Source organism: Drosophila busckii, chromosome 2R (genome assembly GCF_011750605.1).
Source record: "Drosophila busckii strain San Diego stock center, stock number 13000-0081.31 chromosome 2R, ASM1175060v1, whole genome shotgun sequence".
NCBI lineage: Eukaryota > Metazoa > Arthropoda > Insecta > Diptera > Drosophilidae > Drosophila > Drosophila busckii.
Genome location: NC_046605.1, coordinates 1,946,555 through 1,972,012, shown reverse-complemented (window position 1 = coordinate 1,972,012; position 25,458 = coordinate 1,946,555). Strand labels below are relative to the sequence as shown.

At 35.3% G+C, this 25,458-nt stretch overlaps 3 protein-coding genes across 9 annotated transcripts in view; 1 reads left to right on the top strand and 2 right to left on the bottom strand.

The window, feature by feature from the left end:
* The first annotated feature begins 70 nt into the window (after window positions 1-70).
* LOC108596733 (AF4/FMR2 family member 4) overlaps window positions 71-25,458 on the top strand; it is a 35,033-nt gene continuing 9,645 nt past the window's right edge. For 2 of the 4 annotated variants that reach the window (XM_017982790.2, XM_017982786.2), the window contains exons 1-3: window positions 71-130; window positions 1,197-1,665; window positions 10,884-10,901. In XM_017982790.2, coding sequence (XP_017838279.1) covers window positions 1,489-1,665; window positions 10,884-10,901 — 195 coding nt within the window. In that variant the 5' untranslated portion in view covers window positions 71-130; window positions 1,197-1,488. The remainder of the gene's footprint in view (window positions 131-1,196; window positions 1,666-10,883; window positions 10,902-25,458) is intronic. The other 2 variants (XM_017982791.2, XM_017982787.2) reach the window with 1 other exon arrangement.
* On the bottom strand, window positions 1,732-2,491 carry LOC108596734. 2 transcript variants are annotated; one of them, XM_017982793.2, is made up of 3 exons: window positions 2,118-2,491; window positions 1,941-2,067; window positions 1,732-1,887 (listed from the first exon to the last, which is right to left on the bottom strand). In XM_017982793.2, exons 1-3 carry the CDS (start codon window positions 2,385-2,387, stop codon window positions 1,790-1,792), a joined length of 495 nt encoding a protein of 164 aa, XP_017838282.1. In that variant the 5' UTR covers window positions 2,388-2,491; the 3' UTR covers window positions 1,732-1,789. The 2 variants fall into 2 exon arrangements, with proteins under 2 accessions (XP_017838282.1, XP_017838283.1); XM_017982794.2 differs by having other exon boundaries at window positions 1,734-1,887; window positions 1,941-2,064.
* On the bottom strand, window positions 3,611-4,774 carry LOC108596736. Of its 3 annotated transcripts, none has more exons than XR_004458807.1 (5): window positions 4,671-4,774; window positions 4,486-4,622; window positions 4,176-4,429; window positions 3,850-4,080; window positions 3,611-3,791 (listed from the first exon to the last, which is right to left on the bottom strand). XR_004458807.1 is itself a non-coding variant. In XM_017982796.2 (5 exons), exons 3-5 carry the CDS (start codon window positions 4,297-4,299, stop codon window positions 3,712-3,714), a joined length of 438 nt encoding a protein of 145 aa, XP_017838285.1. In that variant the 5' UTR covers window positions 4,300-4,429; window positions 4,486-4,622; window positions 4,671-4,774; the 3' UTR covers window positions 3,614-3,711. The 3 variants fall into 3 exon arrangements, 1 of the variants encoding a protein (XP_017838285.1); XR_004458806.1 differs by having other exon boundaries at window positions 3,612-3,794; window positions 4,486-4,503; XM_017982796.2 differs by having other exon boundaries at window positions 3,614-3,794.

The following is a 25,458-nucleotide window of genomic DNA, read 5'->3' as shown; positions in this document are numbered from 1 at the left end:
AAACTTTCAATTAAACAACTTAACGACTTCTGGGTACTTTAAAATAATCAAATTCACTGCTTCCACTTTCAGTCAAGAGTGTTGATACGATTGCTCTTCTTAGAGATGGTCAAATAATCGATAATTGTAGGTATGTCACCCTATTAAGTGTTGCTCTATTACATTTGTTGATTTAATGTTGACTATAGATAGCTCTCTAGCCATATCATAGCAGTCGCACAACTTATATATTTTATTGTTAGCTATATTAAGTATTATTAATATTAATTGTTTTAATTTGTATTTCCCACTTCTTAAAGTGTAAACTGCATTGCCTACAAACAGTTTGATGTCCATTTGGGAATGGCTTGAGCTTAATAAAATCTGTAGCAGCTCAGAATAAAATTAAAAAATATATACATAAATAAATGTTTAATTTTTTTTTTTTTTTGCAAAGGTTTATACTAGTATAATACCTAACATAGTGTTAAAAAATTAAACATCTAATTTTTTTTAACACTATGTTAGTAAAATACCTAAAATATAAAAATTTCCAAAAAATGCATTCATAGTTTATATTTTATTAATCTTACACACCGAAACGTAAAACAAGAGCTTGTCTGATTATGCGATGGAGCCACTGTATATTGAAAAATTGTATAAAAATGTTGGAAATATAAAACATAAATATATAAAAGAAAAAATAATTCATAAGCTCTCAAGCAGTCGCAGAACTTTTATATATTTTAATGTTAGTGTATTGTTAAGTGTATTAAATGCTAATATTTTATTTTTTATTTATTTATTTAATGTCAACTATGAACAGTCGACGATAATTTTATAAATTTAATTAAGTTTTAAAAAATTATTAAAATTATGTTATTGTTTTTAGATTTGATAAACTTATAGATTGGGACTGTTAAACAGACCCAACATTCGTTGCTATTATTAATATTAATTGTTTAATATGCAGCAAAGGCTGCTAAAAAAAGGAAACTGCCTACAAACAATTTGCTGCCTATTTTGGATAGCTTAAGGCTGATATATATATATAAAAAATTATATAAAAAAGTGTTGATAATACATGTAAGCGCTTTAAACTGAAATTGAGCGCAAACTGAAATTCAAGCAGCTTTAAACACGTTTTTATATATAGCAGCAGCTAATTATAAATATAAATTGTTAATAATTTGTTTGTGTTTTTATTCTCGTTACAGCAACATGCACAACATGTTGAGCGATAAGCTGGCAAATGAACATGAAACTGGCAACGAAATGTTCAAACGCAGACAGCGCGAAATAAATAAATAAATGCGCAAGCGACAAATATAAAAAATAAATAAACAGCAGCAAAGACTAAAAACTAAATAAAGCAAATTTATAAAAAGTAAAGCAAGCGCTTGAAGCAACAAAGAGCGAAAACTTTTTTCTAATACTTGTAATTGAAAAGCCGCCAAAATTACGACGTATCATCCACCCACGCCCAAAGTCAAACAGAACCCGGCCAATATGGACAATACGTCCGGGCCGGGTGCGTTTGACGATGAGCCGCCGCCAGAGCCACGCGATGGTTGGTTGCTGGTGCGCATACATGTGCCGGAGCTGAATGTGTACAAATGTCTGCAGTTTCCATCGGAGCGTTTGGTGTGGGATGTTAAGCAGCAGGTGCTGGCGTCGCTGCCAAAGGTAAGCTGCAGTTTTTTTTTTTTTATAACGAATGGCGCATGTAGCAAACGCATGAACCCCCAGAACTCAAGAACCCAATGTCACTTGCACACAATTTATACTTGAAAGTTATAGAAAGTTAAGTTTATATATAAGTTTGTCGTTGTGTCAGATCTTCATCGTAGGCATAGCGCAGTTCCGAAAAGTACGAGTAGACAATTATCCACGCATATATAAGCAGCACTATAAACAACATTTAAACAATAAATGTGCACATTTAACTTTGCTATACTTACGTATTGTTACAACAAATAGCACAACTATAACAATAACAAAGTTGTAAAGTATCATGGCAACGATATGCACCAATATCCAAAGTGGCGTAAACACAAAAAACGGCACAAACAGCAGCTCATTGTTCTGCTGCCAACAGTGCGTATGATTAATTGCTTAATTATGCTTTATAAACTTACATTATGCACGCCTATGCAAACCATTGCGGACACTATAATGCCAAAGTATCCAAATATCATTGTCGTCTTGGGTGCCGCCGGCGGTCCCTTCGCCCCCATATCCATGTACTCATTGGGGAATATGCATTCCATCATGAAAGCGCTGCCCAGGCATTGATAGGTGAACCACACCAGGAATATGCAACCAAAGAGCAAAGTACCCGTGCGCAGTGAGAAACAAAAGCAACAGTTGTTCAATATTTTTATAAAATACTTGCAGCGACAGGCCATGGCGCTCTAGTTCAGTTTAAGTTTGAGTTAATTTTGATAACTAAATGCACAAATTGTTTAACAAATAAACGCTACGCTTAACAGCAGCACAAAAGTGAACTAGATCGTATACGCAATGCGCTTCTCAATTAAAATAAAACCTATTTGCAAATAAAGATTTAATGTTGTTTAATCCGAGAGATCAACAGCAGCACAAAAGTGAACTAGATCGTATACGCAATATGCTTCCTAATAAATCATTTTGCATTAAAAACAATCTAATTTGCAAATAAAGTGAACTAGCTCGAATAAAGTTTTAATCCCAGAGCACAGCCGAAAGTGAACTAGTTCGAATACGCTATACACTTCTCAATAAAACATTTTGCTGCTGTTCCCAATTAAAAACAGTTCGCAAATAAAGTTGCAATTATGTTTAACCTGAACTAAGTAAACTAGCTCGAATTAGAAATACACTTTTTAATAAAACTGCAAACAATGATATTTGTCCAATAAAGTTTTAATGCTGTTTAATCCAAAAACAAAAGTGAACTAGCTCGAATACGCAATACGCTTCTTAATTAAAAACTATGCTATTTGTCCAAGAATTAATAATTTTAATACTGTTTAATCTCAGAGCTTAACAGCTAAACAAAAGTGGAACTAGATCGAATACGCAATACACTTATTCTGTTTAATCCGAGAGCCAAAAGTGAGCTAGATCGAATAAGCAATACGCTTCTACGCTTCAATACGCTTTGTCCAATAAAGTTTTAGTGTTATTTAATCCGAGAGCACAACCAAAGATGAACTAGCTCAAATACGCAATACACTTCTCAAAAACAAACCTATTTGCAAATAAAGGTGCAATTCTGTTTAATCTGAACTAAATGAGCTTGCTCGAATAAGCAATACACTTTTTAATAAAACTGCAAACAATGTTATCAAGTTTTAATGCTGTTTTAATCCCAGAGCACAACCAAAAGTGAACTTTTTCAAATACGCAATATGCTTCTCAATTAAAAACAATGCTATTTGCCAATAAAGTTTTAATGATGTTTAATCCGAGAGCACAGAACTAGTTCAAATACGCAATACACTTCTCAATAAAACATTTTGCTGATGTTCCTAATTGCAGTTTTTGCAAATAAAGTTGAACTTCTGTTTAATCTGAGAACTTAGCAGCAGCCGAAAAGTGAACTAGCTCAAATAAGCAATACACTTTTTAATAAAACTGCAAACAATGTTATATGATCAATAAAGTTTTAATGCTGTTTAATCCCAAAGCACAGCCAAAAGTGAATACTCTGTATTATAAACCAAATTTCAATTCTACTTCATCTATATATTAAACCTGCACAGCTTCAGTTGCCTCCTTTGTGAGTTGTACATATAAAGACGTTGCTATAAACAAGCAATAAATCAATCCTACTGCGTAGCCAAAATATGTTAGTATTATTATATATTTTATGCTTAAGATACTTACTTATGATTAGAAACTCTGCGACGGTAGTAAAAACATGTATTCTTCGAATGTTTATATCGATAATGGCAAGGACCACATATAAAAACTCGATTACAAAAAATACGACAATCCAAAAGAGCACAGAGCAGCGCTGTCTTTTATATGCACCCTCTATTAGTAGCAGCGATGATATGATGCCCATACTAGTGATGAAAGCCTGCAAATACTTTGCCCATGATTTCATCTTAAGATCTGGTGAACAAAGAAAGTTGAACACAAAAATTATACAATAAAATTTACAGAAAAAAAAAATCTTGAGCTAGATTTTGCTTAAGCTTAACACTTACGTATAAAAATGGAATATTCGCCTAGGCTTATAATTTCCATAAAGAGAAACCAAATCCATATGAAGCCTATAAACATGCAGCCAGTGCTTAGAGAAAAATAAAAGCAGCAACTTCGCAAACACATGAGCAAAAAATTTAAGAAAAATACGCGCAATTTTGTAAACAACTAAAATTTTGAGTTTAATAACAAAGCTAGCCATATAAAATATCTAATAGAAATGACAAAACTGTAAGCCAGCTATATATATAAAAAACTGCAAAAAAGTAGTAGTAGTAAATAGTAGTAGCTAAAAAGTAGCAGCGCACTTACTAGTCCATGAGACCAAAACTAGCAGCAATTTGATGGCAAATGTGCGCAATCGGACGATAACGATGATGGTAAAAAATTGACATATTATGTGAAAAGCAGCGAAGAGCAGCCAGGGGAGCACGAAAGAATGGAATGTGCTAAATGAAAAAATATTAAAATTAAATTAAATTAAAATGAAAACTTACCAGCAAAGCAGCCAGCAGCAAAAAGCACGAACTTAAAAAGTATAAACCAGAGGCATATAAAATTGACAGCTGCACACGTCGATCTATATAAAAATTTAGCATTGTATCTGTAGAATATATATAATTAGTTTGAATAGTTTAAAGCTTGTTTAGTAAACTTGCCTGACGCATATTGCTGCATAAGAATAACAAAGCAAATTATGCTTAAAGCCGAAACAAAACCGCTTACCAAAGCTATGCAGAGCGTTGCAGTTTTTGGCTTAAAATAATATAAATAACGTTTACACATCTTAAAATTGAATTGATCGTTTGAATCTTATTGAAAACTAAAGCGTTGCTTGCTCTAAATAACAATTTGGAAAGTAACTGTCAAAATACAAGTTGAACTTTCTGCAGTTGCCACGTGGCGCCGCTGCCACGCCCCCAAGTTGCAAGCGTGCAATTTCAATTGAAGTTCAATGCAAGTCGTGCCACTTTGTCTTTGCCCAAGCCGCTTGCAACAAAAATAAAACGTGACGATCTATGCCTAAGATATTGACAATTGAATGGCAGTCTGTCAAAGGCAGCAGCAGTGCCCCCCTCCCCCCAAAAATAGAAAACTAAAACTAGTTTCGGCTGCTTCTCTGCGCAATTTGTTTGCACTACAAGTTTTTAACAATTTGCTATTGACCAAGTGACGGCCGCACCCACAGCCAACCAAAAAATTCAATATCAATGAACTGAGCTATGCTGTGGCAACTTCTGTCTGTGTCTGTGTGGCAGACACACGACCTACAGCTAATTGCATGGCTGCAGTTCATGGCACAAACAACAAGTGACAATCAAAAAAACGACGCTTGCTTTTGTTGTTGTTGTTGCTTTTAGTGTGTCTATGTCAAGTTTGTGTAGAGTGGGAAACTAAACGTTGAATTTGCATAAAAGACACATGTGGGTGTCTTGTTAAATACAGTTGACCCGCATGGGCGAGTACTTGGGTAACATACTGTAGAGCGAAGAGAAAGTCAAACGACAAGTACAAGAGAAACAGAGCATTAAATTCTACAAGAGCTGAGCACATAATAATAAGAGCAACTTTAACTTAAGTTAAGCAGCCAAACAAAGTTGTTTGAATTTATTAAAATGCGCACTAAAATGCGAAAATATCGACATTAAACTTTTAATAACTATAGCTAAGTACATGTAAACAAAGTGCATTAAATTCTACAAGAGCTTAGTTATATAATAAGAGTAACTTTAGTTAAGCAGCTACGAATTTGTGTTTAAGCCAAACCAAGTTGTTTATATTTATTAAAATGAGCACTAAAATGCGAAAATATCGACATTAGACTTTTAATAACAATAGCTAAGTACAAAGAGCATTAAATTCTACATGAGCTGAAATAAAAATAATAATAAGAGTTACTTTAGTTAAAACGGCTACGAATTTGTGCTTCATATTTATTAAAATGTGCACTAAAATGCGATATTAATCAACATTATCGAATTTAGACTTTTAATAACAACAGCGCAGTGTTGCCATTTTAGCTGTTTAATTGCTAGATAATAGCTAGTTTGAGTAGCTTTTAAACTGAAAAAAAGATTACATTTTATAGCTAAAAATTAGACTATTTAAAAAGTGATTTGTTTACTTTTTAGATACCCAAGCGGTAAGCATGTATTTGAAGTACAATAAAATTTATTTACATTTTTCATTTTACTAATATTTACACTCAATTTAAGTCTTATGTTGTTAATTTAACATGTAAAGTAATTTTAGCATTTTTAATTTTATGTTTAGCTATTTTTAGCAATTTTTTTTTTAATAAATCTAGCTATTTTAGCTTAGGTTGCTCATATTTATTAAAATGCGAACTAAAATGCGAAAATATGGAGAAAATTATTAGATTTTTGTTGCTCATATTTATTAAAAGTTAGTTAAATTTAGCTAGCATTTTTTTCAAGTGTTTTTTTTTAATAGCTTCCATTGCATATCTTATCGGTTAAACAATTGTTTTATTTGCAGACGACATTTATTTATGTAGCGTTGCGTAAATATTTTTTTGCAGCTGTGTCTTATGCTATCGCTGATACTTTATTTAACTTACAGCTTTTATCAATTGTCATTGCTATTGACCACTTAAGCTACTGCGGCTTATCAGACATTTCTTTAGCAAGTCGTCATGCGCTACGCACATTGCTCAGCCATCAATATATCAATCAATACTCAATACTAAAGACAATTTGAAATTTGCTACAGTTTATGTGTAGGCCTTAAAGCTTCCGCTAGTCTAATCAAATTAATCGCCCAGCTAACATTTATTTATTCTTAATTTGCTGTTGTTGGCTCTGGGGCTAGTGGGCGTGGGCGAGTCGCCAACATGGGCACATGTAGCTCTTACCGGTTCCGAGCTCTAAGTTGTTTTGCATGTAATGCGCATTGAGCTTTAAAGCCATAAAAAAACCGAAGCAGGCAAAATATTTTGAGAAATACACAAAAGATTTAATTTCAAGCATTTTGATGCCTTGTGGCTGCAAATTGTTGTCACTGCCAAGAGCAATGCAATTCTTGTTGTTGTTGGAGTTGGAGTTCAAGCTGCCAGTGCTTGCCAAACTGTTAGGCCAAGACAAAGTTACGTGCGTTTGTTGACGCTGCAGATTTTATTGTTCAAATTTAATCAATTTAAATGTTTGCTATTGTGTAAATGCACATAAATCTTTGTAATTGAAGATGTGCGTAGTCAGCAGGGGATTTAGGGGTCATAACTTGGTCAGTAGTTGTTGCTGCTTGGCTGAAATTTAATGCAAAAATTCAAACATTCAAAATGAATTTCAATTGTTGCAGTTTTAAGTTTGAGCTATAAAGTTTATATAAAAATTTCTTGTTAAATAAAAACATAACTTGCTCAAGAACTAAACGATTCTCAAATGTTTTATGCTCCTATTGATGCCAAAAATAAACTTAAACTTAATTTAAGCAAAATCTTAAAACTTGCAAATTTGGCTGTCAGTTTTATTCTCATGTAACTCACGAGCATAAAACTCTGAGCTCGAAATTCATTTACAGCTTTTGAATGCTTGAAATTTTAAACATAAAAAGTTTGTTTACTATTTTAGCATAACTGCATTAAATATGTTTTTAAATCATATAAATGTATTGAATTAAATTTTATACATTTTTAAGCTAACTTATAGCTGCTCCAAGTTTGCAATTAAACATTTGGCATAACAAATAAAATAGCAAATGTTTGATTTGCTTGCCCTGGCAATTATAATGCCATAAATTCTGCTTAAATTAACATAGTTTGTTATTATTTCAAGCAAAAGCAAAGACAAATGTAAATTATAACAAATCTGTAAGTCTAATGCTGCAGCTTAAGCTTTGCCAAAACTTTTGCTAAGCTGCTACAGTTTGAATATATATATATATACAGTATGTACATATAGACAATTCCGGTTGGCAGGCAGCAGCCCTCGACGCTCGTTAGATTTAATGACTTTGCATAGTTTGCGCACGCACGACATCATTTCCACAGATTTTAAGCTGCCACATACACACACATACACATAGATGGTAGTAAGTGCCACAGCGCCCCAGTTGCTCTCTATTGAACCGTTAATTTCTATGTCAACTTAACTTGGCACTTGTCGTCCTTTCCTCGCTTCCCTACACATTATTCAAACCGCAATTTCAAGTGGCTTTGCAACGTGCCTAGCTCCAGTTACTTTTCTATCTCTAGCTGCTCGGCTAGGCTTACTCATTGACACATTGTGAGTGTGTGTGTGTGTGTGTGTGTGCTTGATGGCATTGATAAGTCGCATTACTTTTTAGCATAGTTTCTGCGCATTTCATATTTTCCCTATGTGTGCTTGGCTCTTTTATCTAGCACTAGATATGAGGCTAACAAATGAAGTTGTAAAACTTTGGCGTCGTCGTCTTAGTTCAAAGCGCTCGTGGTTTATGATTGCGCACAGATATGTTCTAGATAAAAATTATATAACAACAACAACAACAAGTGCAGCAAATGAAATGAAAATAGCTACGTTATATAAATAAACATTAAGTCTATGTTAAGGTATAAGCTATAAGCAAATATACAAGGGTAGTCAAAAGTATTTTTACAAAACTAAGACAAATTTTGTATCATTAAAAAGGGATTTTGAATACCTTTCCATTGATACCAATATGTCAATAACAAAATGCTCTATTGGTAATTATCTTTAACTTTATGTTTGTGAAATTACTTTTGACCACCCTTGTAGAGCTAGACTTAGTTATATATTGAAATTTAGAAACTCATTATTATTACATATTATTAGTGGGTTAAAGGGGTATTATGCCTCCCACTGGTAGATGAGTTATAACCAAAATTTGTGCTGGTTTCAAGTTCCTTATCTGTCTTTTATCTAGGGTATGAGTATCCAACTGTTTGTGTCTTAGTCTGCAGAGCGCAGGATACTCATTTCCCGGGATTTTTGAGTGGCCCAGGACCTAGCAATGGTCACCCAATTTGTTGTGTGAGTCTAGACATTGCCATACTAGTCCCGAGGCTACCTTGTGAGCAATCAGTGATTTGATTGCTGCTTGGCTGTCCAAGAAGATGGCAATGTCCCTATTCGTGTAGCCTCTTTCCATGTTGAATGCTGCACATCTTTCTATTGCGTGTATTTCCGCTTGGAAGATGCCTGTATATTTTCCTAGCGGCTCCTCCAGTAAAAGCTCTGGAGTTTCGTCGTGCTCTAGACAGAGTTTGCATATAGAATCGTCTACAATTTTTAGTTGGTGCAGATGCTTACGCAGTCTGCAATGTTCCGTAATTATCCTAAGCGAGTTTTTGCTCAAATTCAAACAATCCACGCTACGTTTTGTGTCATAGCTGCTCATCAGTCTTAGTAAAAGTAAAAGGTATGAGTATCCAACTGTTTATGTCTTAGTCTGCAGAGCGCAGGACACTCCTCCAGTAGGTGCTCGGGAATTTCGTCATGCTCTAGACAGAGTCTGCATATAGAACGTTCCGTAATTATCCTAAGCGAGTTTTTGCTCAAATTTACGTTTGGTACGTTTGGTGTCATAGTTTCTAGAGTTATGCTGCTGTTAACATAACTTGACCCAAGCCCACAAAAAGGCTGCGGTCCCCAGAATGCAGAGCTTGCTCCCTGCCTGGCTAGTTCGTCAGCAACCTCTTTTCCCGGGATTCCGAGTCACCCTGTTGGTTCTACCAAAATTGTTGACTGACTCTACCCATTGCCATACTAGTCCCGAGACTATCTTGTGTGCAATCAGTGATTTGATAGGAAGCCTGTAATTATTTTAAGCGAGTTCAGGCAATCGTCGTATGTTTCTTGTCATATCCGCATAGAAAGTCCTTACACATAGTTCCTGGATTTAAATTATTGCCATATATTGTATTTAAATTGCCCTCAGTGCATTGCCCATTGTTATTGTTGTAACTTATATATTTATTTAAGCTTTAAAAGCCATTTAAATTGTATTTAGCTGCATTTGCATAAGCATATTTATTTATAAATATTTTTTGTACATTTTTTTATATATATATTATTTTTTGCGTGCATGTTAGCAACATAAAAAACACACATTGTAAAATACAATTCCATGTAAAAAAGCCCCGAAAAGTAAAAGCCTTATTGTCAGTCACTGCGTATGCGTAATATTTCGTGTGTGTGTGTGTGTGTTATGCTAATCATGTAAATGTCATACATTGTTATGCAGCATGACAAGCAGCTACGCTGTGGCTTTTCTTTTATTAATGCAATAATTAAAATGTATTTTTTTTTTCGCTTCATATGTTTGCTGCTGCTGGGGGCACATTTGCGTTTAATTAAACACAACAACAACAACAAACAAACAAAAATACACACAATTAAAACAACTACCGCGCATTAAAATCTGTGGCACGCACAAAAATATAAAATGAAATTAATCAACCAACGACGATGCACTTAACACCATAAAAAACAACAACAACAACAACCAACGATTGCTGCTGCTGATATGTTGACATACGCGTCGTATGCGCAATGACCTCATGGAAACAATCGTTGCAACAACCACAACAATGAACAATACAACACACACACCAATATATTATTGATATCGGATACTTAATGACACTTAATGGTCGCTTGCACTTTCCTCAATGTAACGCCTATAATTGTTGTTAATCAAACAAAAAATTAATGCGCAAACCACACAAAAATAATAATAATAAAAAAAAGGTGGCATTCTGGTTTAAGGTTGGTGCTGCTTATATTTTAAATAAAGCATGAAATGTATTAAAGGCAAATTTAAGTTAAGCTAAAGTTTGTTTTTGTTTATTTAGTTGTTTAAACACCTACGCAAATATTTATTTAAAGCAAGGCAAAACTCTCTACACTGAAATGTGTCAAGTACAGCAAACAGTTATAAATTTATAGCCAGACACACAAGCAACGCCTCCTTGCCACGCCTTCAACTACAATTTGCAACTTCAAACCTGCAACTAACGAAACCCAAACGTGTCGCCCTGCGCCGCTTGTAATTCAATTAAAATGCAAAAAAGATTTTAGCGCTTCGGGCGCAACAAATGGAGCGTTGTGCTCCATGTGTGTGTGTGTGTCTGCCACACAGCGCTGCCTGACCGTTGTACGTCTGTCCATTGCCATACCCTGTAGCCAAGTGTAGCAGCTGAGAAAGAAAAACAAATCTTGAGCAGTTTATATATTTTTAATTGGCTGCAAACTTTTTGATTAGCTTGGGCACCACATATTTTAGTAACTAAATTTAAGATTTAGTTGCAGCGTATTTTTGTTTTTTATTTATTTATTTATCAGCAGCGTTTATAAATCAAAGAGCCACAAATATTTCAACAAAGTTTAAATATGCGACAAGAATTATTTAAGCAGCCGCTGCAAATCAAATTCAAATGCCAAAAATCTTGTGCCAATAAATTAAATATCTGTGTGTGCGTAGTTTTTTATAAGTTACTGTATACACTTTGATTTTGCGTTTAGTTAATTTGCGTTGATTTCATAATTAATTTGCTTAGCTTTCAAAAGAGACACAAAGTCGCGTCTTTGAACAAATATTTTTCTTGTTAATAGAAAGCTGCTGCCTGCTGCTTATATAAGCCCTCTACATGACCTTGACTTTAAACTGTTGGGTTGAATATATATATTTTATAATGAAAGCAATTTGCCACAACAAAAGCTGCAAAGTCAATTGAACAAAGTGGCAAAAAGGGGAAGCGGCAGCAATGTCAAAACATTTACAGTTGGCAGCTTGAACAAAATAATTGCTATGCTTTTATTTTTTTTGTGCTGCTGCTTGCAACTAACAAAAGACCAGCACAGTGCTGCTCAAACTGTAAGCCAAGCAGCAAAGTCGCTCAACTGTAGCGCATTCGTAAATTGAGCAGCACAAGTTCAATTACACACACACACACACACATTTGTTGTGCCCTCAAACTAAATATTTAATGACACTTTTTAGTTTATTTTACAATTTATTTTTCGCACAACGATTTTGCTCTCGGCTCGCGCTTAATTTAAATTTTCGTCTGTTTCGGGGGTTTTGTGTTGCTTTTCAATTTCCGACGCCAACATCAACTGTTTGGTTCTTTTAAAAAAGAACAATGAAGCATTTCCGCTTGCATGTGTGTGTGTGTGTGTGTGTGTTTCCATTAGTTTGCGTCAATTTGTTTTAAAATTCATATATAGCTAAATTGAGTTGCGAACTTTGTAGGGGGTCAGTGGCTAAGCCGACGAGTCAGCGTAACGGATATGATAATAATCAATGAGTGTAAATTCAACCAGCATTATGTCATAATAGGGGATACTACTGCCTACTTATATATTTGTTATTGTTAAGCGCTATTAGTGTCGAGGCATACAGAATCGTTAATACAAGTATTAGAATAGCAAAAGCAGCAGCTGGTGGGGATGATGAACTTTTATGCGTTTTAAATTGCACTAAATTAAAAGAAAAGCAATTTATATTAATAGCTAAATATGCAGAGATGAAGCGAAAGAAATATTTACTTTGATTATGAGACAAAATTTGTATGCAAGCAACTTGCTAATACACTTTGCTATAAGAATATATAAGATATATCTGACTAAATGCCTTAAGAGAATTGTATTAAGTATTTAAATTAAAGAGGGAGAAGTTATTTACTTTAAATATGCAAACGAACATTTATATGCAAGGCAACTTGCTAATACACTTTGGTCCAAGAAATATAAAGAGTATAGAAGATATTTCTTTCAGTTACATACACTTGATTCATATATTTAAGCTGACTAAATGCAGAAGAGACTTATACTAAGTATTTAAATTGCATTTGCGTCTTCAAATTGTTCTAAATTAAAAGAATAGCTAAATATGCGAGATTTTGCGAAATATGCAGAGAGAGAAAAACTTTGCTTTCAATATCAACTTTGAACCGAAGAATACAAAGAGTATATAAGATATATATCTTTCAGTTACATACTTAAATATGATAAATCAAGTATATTAATCTAACTAAATAACTAAGAAGGTTAAATGCCTAAGTGAAATAAATTGCATTTGCACAAATATGCGCGATAAAGAGAGAGAAGCATTTACTTTGATTATGAGACAAGCAAGCAACTTGCTAATACACTTTGCCCCAGAATATATCTTTCAGTTACATACATTTTCGCAACTGAAAGATACACTTATATTTATAACCACAATTATTTTGACGAAAATGTGCTAAATAATAATTTTTAAAATGTCAGCTAATACTTTAAAAATATTATAAAATACAAAGTGAAGAGATTTTCATAGTAAATTGGATTTTTGTAGATCTGTAAATAAGTAACCAACATGCAATTTAAAAATCGATACGAAAATTTTAAAGAGACTTAGGATTTTATATAAAAACTCCTTTTGTCAAAATAGTTGTGCCACCTTACTAATCTATATAATGAATTTTCTTTGAACTAGTATCATACATAACTGACTTTAGGCATATACTATTGAAAGTTTATTGATAGAGCTAACTAGCATAAAAAATATGGAAATTTTACTTAAAGAAATAAAAAAATACAAAGGAGAACGCAGCAAAAAATCTTCGTCAAAGTAATTTAAGCTGACTAAATGCCTAAGAGACTTATACTAAGTAAATAAATTGCATTTGCATACAAATTCGAATGCAAGCAACTTGCTAATACACTTTGCCAAAGAGTATATAAGATATATCTGACTAAATGCTTAAGAGTCTTGTATTAAGTAATTAAGTCAAAGAGAGAGAGAGAGAGAGAAGTAGAGAACTTGCTAATACACTTTGCTCAAGAGTATATAAATTATATCTTTCAGTTAAGCTGACTAAATGCCTAAGAGACTTATACTAAGTATTTAAATTGCATTTGCAGACACTTGAACTAATCTATTTTATAACACTCTCTATCTATTGCAGGTAAGCAACAAAAACAAGCTTTAAACAATTGCAAGTATTTGTTAAATTGAGTGAGTGGCAAGCATGGATATATATGAGTATGACTAGATTTAATAGCACTTATAGAGATAAATTGTTATTAAAAGCAAGCCACACTTGAGAGCAGAGCAACATGCCACATGCCACAGACACAGAGTCTAAGTGAGTGCGTGGGCAAAGTGTCAAAATGGGGGCGTGGGTAGAACTTCAAAGTTGATGGACATAAATGTAGCCAAGCAGCATGTGCAACAATTTTCAACTTGAGCTACTTAAGCGCCTCAAAGCGTTGCAAAAATGACAAGCATACGCCAAATATAAAGATGGCAAGTTTTATGGGCGTGGCACAAAAGGGCGACCGCAGGCAAAAAGAGCAGCATCAACTTTAGCTAGCTACATTGCTTGTGAAATTGACTTGAGTTGCAACAACAGCAACAACAACAACAACTCGGTGCAACATTTTGCTGTTCGCTTTTTGCCTTTACCTTGTCTTGTCTTGCTCCAAGTATCTTGTTTTATTTTTGTGGCTGCATTTTCGCCGCATTTTTCTAGCTCATTTGGGCTGCAGACATCAAATGTCCTTCAGCAGCTGCTGCGCCCGCCCGCCTGCCTGCCACGCCTCTTGAGCTCAGTTATCTTTGCCGCCGCCGTCATTTGGTAAATTAAAGTGCGCGCTGCTGCCCCCAAAAGCAAAAAAGTGCAAAACTCGTTTCTATTTACTCGTTTCGCGTTGCACGTGCAGCAAGCAACAGAATTTGGCAAGCTCAAAAAATAAAAAAAAAATGTTTTTCATGCGCTTGGTGGCATAATTCGCGCCACGCCACAACGCATTGTGGCATGCCACACATGCAGCGGCAGCATATGAATTGAGTAGCGGCTTATTTTGTCTATTGACAGCAGTTATGCAATAGTTTTAGTTTAATTATGTTAATGCTAATTCGTCTTGGCTGCAAGTGCCACTTAAAAGGGCAACAACAAAAAGCGGAGAGAAAAGTAAGCAACGCAAATTGCTGCGGCTTGAGAAAAGTTCTTTAGCTGCGATTGATTTAATGCTCTCCAGCCGTGGAATGGGAACGGGAACGGCAACGGGCATGGGCAATAGCATTGGTTACGCTGCACAGTGGCGCAAATGTTAATTTTAATGGCATGAAAGGCAAAACTTGCTGCGGGCAACGAACTGACAATAGATCAAAGTAGCTGCAAGCAAAATAACTTTATACAATAAATTAAGTAAATGATTTGTGTATTTTAGCTAAATGCTGTGGAATTTCTGTGTGTATGTACCTATATATTTGAAATTTTAGACATTTATATTCAATTCTGCAATTCTAATGCATTTATTTTCTCTTATATATAAATTCAACCCTTAAGCAAAATGATCTAGCTATAATGCTGAGCAATTTACATGTATATCAGTGCTGCCATATTAGCTTATTATAAGCTAGTTAGAGTTCTAGCTTATAGCTTGAAATCTAGCATATTTAAGATTTAAATAAATACTCGTGATTAGAAAACTCATGAATTTAGGTTTCAAACTTACTGCGAACTTTTTTTTTGTTATGAATTTTGCTTATTTGGGCTCAAAATCTGGCAACACTGATGTCTATATCTCTTTATAGGGCAGACTATAGCGCAGCTCAAGCGGCAAAATATTAAATTCTTAAACATTTATATGCAATGCTGCAAATGTTAATGTATATAGTATTATTAGCTCTACCCATTCTCTTCAATACTGACCCCATAAGTTTGTTTTTATTTTTAACTATCTATAAAGTTAAATAAGTAAATGATTTGGAGCGTATAGCTAAAATGCTAAGGCATACATCTCTCTATATATCTATATATTTAAATTCTAAAATATTTATATGTTATGCCGCAAATTCTAGTGCATATAGTATTATCAGTTTTAGCATTCTCTGACCCCTTAAGCAAAATGATTTTTGCTTAAAATAAAATAAGAAATTCATTTAATTTCTTAGTTAAATGCTGAGGAATTTACATGCGTATATAACTCTATATAGGGCAGCTCAAGCGGCAAAATGTTAAATTCTTAAATATTTATATGCAATTCTTCGATTCTAATGCATATTATTATTAGCTACAGTCAATTGCTCTTATATTTACTCCAAATCCATCTATAAAATAAAATAAGTATTTGATTTTGAGTATTTAGTTAAATGCTGTTGAATTTACATGTGCATATATCTCTATGTAGGGCAGACTATGTCAAATTTTAAACATTTATATGCATTTCTGCATTTCTACTACCTCTAGTATTATTAACTCCCCCTCCCCCCCCCCCCCCCCCCGCCCTTAAGGCCTTGGGATGACTTTTGCGCATGTGTCTCTTATCAGTTTGCAACACACACAGCCGCAAGTACGTGCTGTGGTTCATGGGCTATGATTTATGCCAGCTAATTTGAGCGCGCAGCCCACTGTTGCAGCCTTTGCTGCTGCTGCTGCTGCACGTAGCAGCGTTGTCCGTTGTCAAATATGGCTGCGGTCACTGCTAACTGCATTGACCAAGCTGCAGCAGCAACAACAACAAGTTGAAGTTGATGCTGGCATTAAGGAAAAAAAAGTTGTGCAGCTGCTGAGCTGCGCTTTTGCTAGTTTGCGCATAAATTTCGTATGCCAAAGTTGCTTTTACCTTTTGTGGCGGCGGCAGCGGGCTGGGGGGGTGCCCACCCTTTTGCTACAATTTACCGTTTGGATTCCAGCTACTTATTCTAAGCCGTAGAAAGTTGCGCCAGCCAACAGAATTTTCGTCCAAGTGGCGCTCGCATACAAATTGGCAGCGACTAAAAAGTAAAAAATTTAAAGCAGCTGCAAGCGAAAAATTTTTGTGTGTGGCGACTAACAATCAATTCTCATTTAAAGTCGTAGCTAAAGTTGGCCAGCTGGGCTTTTATCCATATGCACAAACGATATGGTGGCAATATAATTTTACTTGTTTCACACCTGAGGCCAACACATGCGGCGTATACGCAATCTATTAATTTATCAATGCCTGCAGGCAAGTTTGTGTTGCCTGTTTGCTATACAATACACATGCCACATGCCACACACACACAACAGTGTTGGTTCGCTCAAGGGCCTTTGTGCTTGGTTTGATTTGTCAATGCTGCCAATTTGAGGCGTCTAATTGTCATTGACTGAGTGTCAATGGAATTGCTAGTTGCTGCCACTGCTGCTAGAATTTCCTGTGCTGCGTTTTTATGAGCAGATGTAGCTGCTTATTTGGGTCAGCGCTCGCCTGCAGTGTGCTACGTGTTGAACGTGCAACGAGACGGAAGTTTGTTTGTTTGTTTTTTGTTGCTGCTGCCGCCAGGCGAAAGGCAATGCCATTAGGCTAACAAACTCGGCCTGACAGCGCGCCTAAGCGGGTCAATGCGAATGCGGTTTGTGGCCACAGCTAATCAGGGTGCATCTTGGTTTAATAGTCCAGTTGCACAGTTGGGGCTCTAGGGTTTAACTCTGATTGCCAGTTGGGCTATAAAGTTCTAGACCAAAAATATTTATAAAAGAAATTCACATGGCCTCAATACTTTTTATGCAGCGCATTAAACTGAAATCAAAACTAAATATAGAAAATGCAAAAAAGTGCAAACTTTTAAAATAAATGTGCGTGGGTAACTGAAGATTTTGCTGGGATAAAATTATGTGCGTCGCCTAATAAATACGAATTAATTAGCACTAAGCTATTAGCAAGAAAAATATTACAAAAAAAAGCTACAATATACTTACTTATATATAAATGGAATATATACAGTCGTGGAAAAAATAATAGAAACAAACTTTTTGCTTCAGTTAGTTTCATTTATTTCATGCGATATTAAATGAATTATTTTTTTGTTAACATATATTTAAGTATATGTTATATATTGTATATATTGTATATTGCAGAAGAGAATGTTGTTTCTATTATTTTTTCCACGACTGTATATATAAAAGGAATTTTATTAATATTTGAATCTAATGCAATTGGGTTACTAAAATATAATAAACGATTATGATGTTAAAATGTTAACTATTTACTTAGCAAGCAGTTTGATTTTATTAATGTTTTATAAGGTTTTGCTATTTATTCAAACTAATTCAAATAATTTTAAAATAATTATGTATAAAGTTATTGATATAATGCTAACTATTTGTTAGCAAGAGCTTTGATTTTATTAATGATGATAAAGTTTTGCTATTTATTTAATAAATTGGCAGACTCAACTTGTGCAATCACTGTGGGTGATATACAATTCGACTTGGGTTTAATGATTTGACCTAACTCAAAAGATTTAAAGTTTAAACATTTTTTGTTCCCTATGTGTACCAATGTGTGCCACCATTATTTAACAAATTTATATAAACAAACTAGACACCAACAAATTTTCGTAGACTTAGATTTGATTTTCTTGACTCTCTGGAACAAACAAAAAGCTTGCCGCAAGCAAAACAACGATACTTATAAACATATATATGTATATTATATATATATATGTGTATTGTTAAATATAAAAACCGGCACTAGTAATTCAGCTATGTAAAGTATGATTCAATTAAAATCAATCAACCATAAAAAAAAATATTTCTGCATTTATTTGCTAAATATTGCACTAAATAATTTAATACGCATAGCAAATGCTGCAAGTGCTTACTTAATATGCTAAATAATTAATAAATAAATACTAAATAATTTTATATGAATTTATTACATAGCCAAATGCTCACAAATTCTTAGACTCACAGCAATTTGGTTTGCAGCATAATTTGTGCTTAGTTTTCAAAGCGAAACATATAAAGCTTTGCTTTACACACACACACATGTAAATTACTTTCTGGCATTCTATTTATTTAACTAAAAACTACAAAGCAATGTTTAGTCAACTACAAACGTATTTAATGGCATAAGAAATGTTTAATTTAGTTGCACAAGGGTGGATGCGGCTTGAGCTTGCCAAGCTGTCCACAGTTGGGTGAGTTGGGTGTAAGCACTTAACTTGGCTGTGTGGCGCACTAATGAATTAAAGCAGCAACAACAACAAACAGACTGAAAGCTGCTTGCAAGTTGAAGTTGTAGCTGCTTGACATAAATAGCAAAACGTTGAGTTAACAACTGGGCAAGAACGTTCGATTGAAGATCACGCGCGACTCTCGCGAGTCTTGACCATCAAATCGATTAGCGCGAGTCATGAGCAATGCGCTGCAACGTGCCGCTTGTTGCTCGTGTGTGTGCCACATTGACCATTGGCCAATGACTTTGACATAGAAAATTTGCTAGGCCTTTCACTCTGGGCGCAGTTGTTAGCAGCGCAGCTCAGCTCAGCTGTAGCTGTAGCTGGAGACTGTGGCACATGCCAATGCACCCTCGAGCGCCAAACGTTACACACCCTGCGCGCGCTCTCGCTCACACTTCACTCGCTCTCTCTCTAGCGCTTGTGTTTATGCATTATGAAAAGCATTTCAACGGTGCTTTAACCCCAAACGCACATCCCTTCTTGGCGTCTAAGTTGTACAGCATTTGTTGCCTGCTGTTGATTCTTCTTCTTGCTGCATAGACATCCCCGCTGCTTGCAACTCTGAGCCAAGCATTTGTCGCCTGCCTAGACAAGCGGCCTACACGAATTTGTTACGTCTACGTTTTTCCAGTTGCTATTCCAGGCGCTGCTTACCTTTTATACCAAACAACAATCATAACCGTTAGCTGTGTGTGTGTGTGCGTGTGTGTGTGTGTTTGTTTTAATGTCTGCTTTAGCTTGTTTATGTTTGTTGCTCTAGCTCTGTCTGCAAATATTGATTTTTTTATTGTTGACTCTCTCGCTCTTGCGCTCTGTCAGCTTTTAACATTTGTTTAGGCGTTTTAGCCATTAACTGCAACTACTCTATATGCAAACTGTACTAGCTAGAAAGCAACCTTGACTAGTGCAGCATATAATTATAGTTAGACTTGTTCTAGTATATTTAGTAGTCAGCAACAATATTAATTATAGTTGGACTGTTGTTTAGTTCAGTAGCTTTATGCTATAAAAAGCACTGCACTCACTAATACATATGCACAAAAACTCAACTTTTGTCAACACTGAAAAAAATTATTGTCAATTCAATTTCGAATAGTTGGGGATCTCTAATGCATAGACAAACAAAAAAATCCTAGCAAACCTTGCAAATCACACACACCATTTTATGAAATTTCTGAACAGTTTTAAGTCTTTTTCTATCCCTCTGGCTGATCAAAATAAACATAATCGAGCTCATTTTCTAATCAGAAATGAGAAAAAAATACCCTAACCACAACTCTTCTTGAAGAGCCTTTTATAAGTCGTTTTTCTAGCATTTACGACTCTTTTTTAGTCATATATATTATATATATACGATCTTTTTTTACATAAATTAAAATTGTAATTACCTTTTGAAGAAAAAAAAAAATTTTTTAAGTTTTGTCCCCCCCAAATCTTTTGCACTGAAAAAAATTATTGTCAATTCAATTTCGAATAGTTGGGGATCTCTAATGCATAGACATAAACAAAAACAATTTTTTATTGATCGAACACAACAGCATTTATTTATTAACAATCTCATGAGTAAATTAAGGAAGGGCACTGTATGTGTAAGTCTATGCCCCCTCCCCCCATAAAACAAAAACAAAAGGGGCATAAAGTGCCCACTGTGCTTTGTAGTTTAGCAGCTACTGCTGCTAGCTAAGCTTACAGTTTTATTAATTTGCAGCGCTTAGCCTTAAACTTTCCAAAAACTCTTTGCAGCTTAACTGTTTGTCAAGTCTTTTAAGCCAACTTCTAGTTGTCAAGCAGCATCAACAGTTATTCGCAAGTTCTCGTAACTCCCTCAGCTTACCTGACGCTCTAACTCTCAGTTGACATTCTCTTTGGCATTTTTATTGCATTGCTGGCTTTTGTACACACGTATCCTTTGGCTGCTGCACTTTCGACGCTTGCTGTCAATGTCCTTTGGCCCAAGCGAACTGTGCGCGAAGCTGTGGCAGCAAGCGAGTTATTTGTCTGAATGCAGTCGCGTGTAAAAATATGAATGACGGCTCACAAAATGGGCGTGCGTGCCACGCCCACTGCACAGCATATTATTCTGTAGGTGGCATGACAAGCTACAAACTACAAGAGCGCACAACAAGCAAACGAAACTAGTTTTTTATGATAAGCTAAAAGAACAAGCAAGGCCCTAAAGCTGCGCCCAAACAAGGAGCTGAGCAATGGCGGCAACTTGGCTGCGTCATTGACCTGCGCGCCGCCGCCGCCGCTTGTTGCAAATGCAAAAAGAACTTTGTGTGTGCCCCAAAAGCAACGCTGCAATCAATGCCTGTGACAAAATTTTGTGCTTCAAGTCAATGCACGCATAAATTAACTAAGAGCAAAGTGTCAAGCTGCCACGCCCACGTCGCAATTCTTGCTGCGCCTGGTCAAGAATGCGCAAGCAAAAGGCTCAAAGGCAGCCCCAGAACTCAATTAAAGGCAACAGCGCCGCGTACTGAAAAATCTTGAAAACCAGTTTCCAACTCTTTGTAGACACATCTCCGGTTTTCGGTGTTTGGTTGCGCCCAAAAGAACGAACGAGAGCCCCACACTCAATCTAATTCAGCGTAAGTCCCCTCAGCTGCCCGCACCCCCCGCTGCGGTTAACCGCAGGCAGTTTGAGCCAACGAGCGAAATTTATAAGATGTGATGTGCTCGCCATGTCCATTTGCTATGTTCTGTGCCTCGCTTCGAGCTCTTCTCTGGCTCTGGCTCTGGCTCTGGCCTCTCCTATGTATTGTTCAGATTACATAAATTGCTGAGCGCAACTTGAGACGCTGCAAACTGCAAACTGCAAACTGAAGCGTAAAATGCGCCCCAAGCACTCTTCGCACTATGGAGCAGCAGCAGGCCCCGAATGACAGTTGGCCATCAAAACTCCGCGCCTGTGCCCATAAAGCATCGCGATAATCAGCGTTAACTTTTCCAGCCCAGCCAGCCAGCGAGCTCACTGGGCTCACACTATAATTAGATAATAGACAGCTTATGGCTCTTGGGCCCCAAACATAAATAAAGCGCAACAGATTTTATGCCAAACTTGCAACGCAAATTTATTTTCCATGCTCTCAAATAAAATTTATATTAAGCTGCAGTTGCTGCTAGAGCTAAAAAATCTGAAAGAAATAAATATAAGCATATTTAGCTTTATAGCTCTTACAAAATTATTTTTGAGTAGCATATTTTATATATTTGTATGCTCTATTTTAAATCTAAAGCTACAAAATTCAATAAAAATAAAGAGATTTGTATATTTTTCTTTATAGCTTTGCCAAAAATATATTTGAGTATAATATTTTATATATTTTTATGGGGTATTTTAATTTTTAGAATTTTTTAAACATTGCTATAATACATATAGTTATGCTAAAAATGTTTAACAATTTTTTAAAACAATTTATTAAGACCACTGTGCATTTTATTTACTTTTTAAATTATTAAAACATTTGAAAAATGTCTATGCATTAATAATTTTTAATCGACATTGATATTTAACATATATTTTTTATATTTTTTAACAACTTATTTATATAAATTTTTCACTATGCTTTTTATTTATTTTTTACATTGTTAAAAAATTTGAATAATGATCATTCATTAATATATTTGAATAGACATTAATATATTACATATTGTTATGCTTTCTTGAAATGTTTAACAATATTTTTTAACAACTTATTTATATAAATTGCCCACTGTGCTTTTTATTTAATTTTCTAAATTATTTAAATATTTCAATAATGTCTATTTATTAATATTTTTTAATAGACATTGATATATTACATATTGTGTGTTTAACAATTTTTTTTAACAACTTATTTATATCATTTGCCCACTGTGCGCGCACAATTTGGCATAACTGTTATCAACAGTTGGCAACGACTTTTGTCAACTCATTTGGGCGCATCTGAGTAATTTGATAGCAGCTGCTCAGGTGGGAGTTGCAGCAGCTTTAGGAGTCGTTCGTGCAACGCAAAGTTGCGTGCAGTTTCTGCTTTGTGCCCACAGCAGAGCAGAGCAGTGGCTGTCAAACTGTAGCAGTCACCCAAAATAGACAGCAACTAGCGCTAAAAGTAAAACTATGAACCAACTTATATATAAAATGCTGACGCTAATGAGACCATAAATGTAAAGTCTGCTGCCAAAGACAACAACAGCAGCAACAACAGCAACAACAACAACAATTGCAGCTAAAGCCAACAGCCGACTCTAATTGCTGCTGCAATAGAATGAGATTGCGAGTAACTTTAAAATAGAAAAAAAAACTAACAACAACAACTAACAGCCTAACAGCAACTGCAGCAACAGATGGCTGCCAATCGTAGCGACCCAGTTCCAAAAGACGCTTTAGCTGGCTAGCTGGCTGGCTATTTACTTTTTGCTGGCACTGTTTACCTGCCTGACCGACCGACCGACCGTTTGGGGCGCAAGCAAGCGAACAAACAATTGCAACAATCGCCACAGCAACAACTACTACTGTTTGACAATTTATCAATGAATGCCATTTAGTTGCAGTTGCTGTTGTGTGTTGCTGTTGTGCGTTGCTGGTTTTTATTTCTTATTGGAACAGGAAGTCGCTTATTTGCAGCAAGTGCGCATCGCATTGACATTTACTTGTCGCGCTCTTGAGATAAACAATAAAAAGCCAGCAACAAATTCTCTCTTTTTTTATTGTTTAACTTTACATTGATTTATGCGCAGCAACAACAACAAAACTCAAGTACACATTGCATGCAAAAATTCTTTATATGTTTCCAATTTATGGGCAGCAGCAGCAAAAACTCACTACAAATTCCGTTTGCCCCATTTAACGTTGCAGGCAGCAGCAAAAATTTATGTTGCTGCAGCAAATGAGCAACTGTTGCAAATTACTTTCGTAACCAGGGACGTGCACACACATTTTTTGCCAAATCAAAACTCATAAAAATGCAATTTGCGCTTAACAACTTGACTTTGGCAAATCGAGAAATCCCCCCCAAAAAACGAAAGAAACTTACAAACTTTTGGGGTTCTTAGGCCGGCGACGTGTCTGCAATTTGCATGTGCAACTTGCTACCTTCCCAAGCTGTAAAGGGGGCCAGAGGGTGCGCTCCGCTGGGAGTTGCCCCCCGAAAAGGGCGCCATAAAATCCATTTGGTGCACAACAGTTAACATGTCACAGACTGTGTGTGGGTGGTAGTGGGCGTGCCTGCAAGGGTGTGCCCAACTTTCGGTTGGGGCGTTCTTAGTTCATGTGGTTGAAATTTATGTGCCGAGGGTGAACTTGATGCTAGACAGGGCTGCATTAACTGCGATTGCTAAACCCAAGGAAGCTGCGGCTAGTTTTCAATGTTTGCCCAAGCGGCTAATTTAAAATATAAATTCCAATACATTTACTCTAATATGATTTTATTAAAGTTGTAGTTCAGCAAAATAAAGTTGCCTCTTAAAGATTTATACATTTTTTAAATGCATTCAATTTGTAGAGTCTAAAATATTTTTAGATTTATAGATAAGTTTACAAAACTAGACTAACTTAGTTGGTTAAGCGCTCATATTAATGATAATAATATTAGGTCTATTAGTTTATTTACATTTTTACATTGTATTTTGGCTACTTAGTTGGTTATGTAAATTTTGGGTATCTTTATATTTTGTGGTATAGGTTGGAAGCTTTTAAGAAAGTTAAGATTTTTTAGATTTCTTTCATATTGTCAAATGTTTTAAAATAATTCCTTTTGGACATTAACAAATGATTTTTTGATTAAGTTTTGTAGCAACTTAAACGATTAATGCATAAATAATAAACTAAAGATTTAGCATATTAGACAAGTAGCTATTTTAGTTGTTTACTCATTTCAAATACTGCACATAAATATTAAATAATACGCCATATAATAGTTTAGCTTGAAATTTAAATTCTAACAGCTGCAAAAGTAATTCAAAAATGCAGCGTTATTCAAAAACTGGTTCTAGCCAAAAATCCATTACACTCCCAACTCAAATCCCAGCTGTTGTCATTGCCCCAAATATAATTACCCAAATGTATTAACGTACGCACTTTTCGTTCACAATTACAAATTATGAGTTGAGTTATGTGTGCAGAGTTGCACCCTCTCTATATTTATGTGTGTGTGTTGCAAGTGCCAGCACATGTGATGCTCGTGACACGACGCACTTTGCATAATTAATGCAGAGCGTGTCCAATGTCAGCGCTTATACACTTGAGACTAACTTCTAAAGAGGGCTAAGTGGGGTGGGGTGTGTAACTTGAGGTAACGGAAGTTGCCTGTGTTGCTTGTTAGTGTTTGACGCATAATTAAAAGCAGAAATTGCCACTTAAAG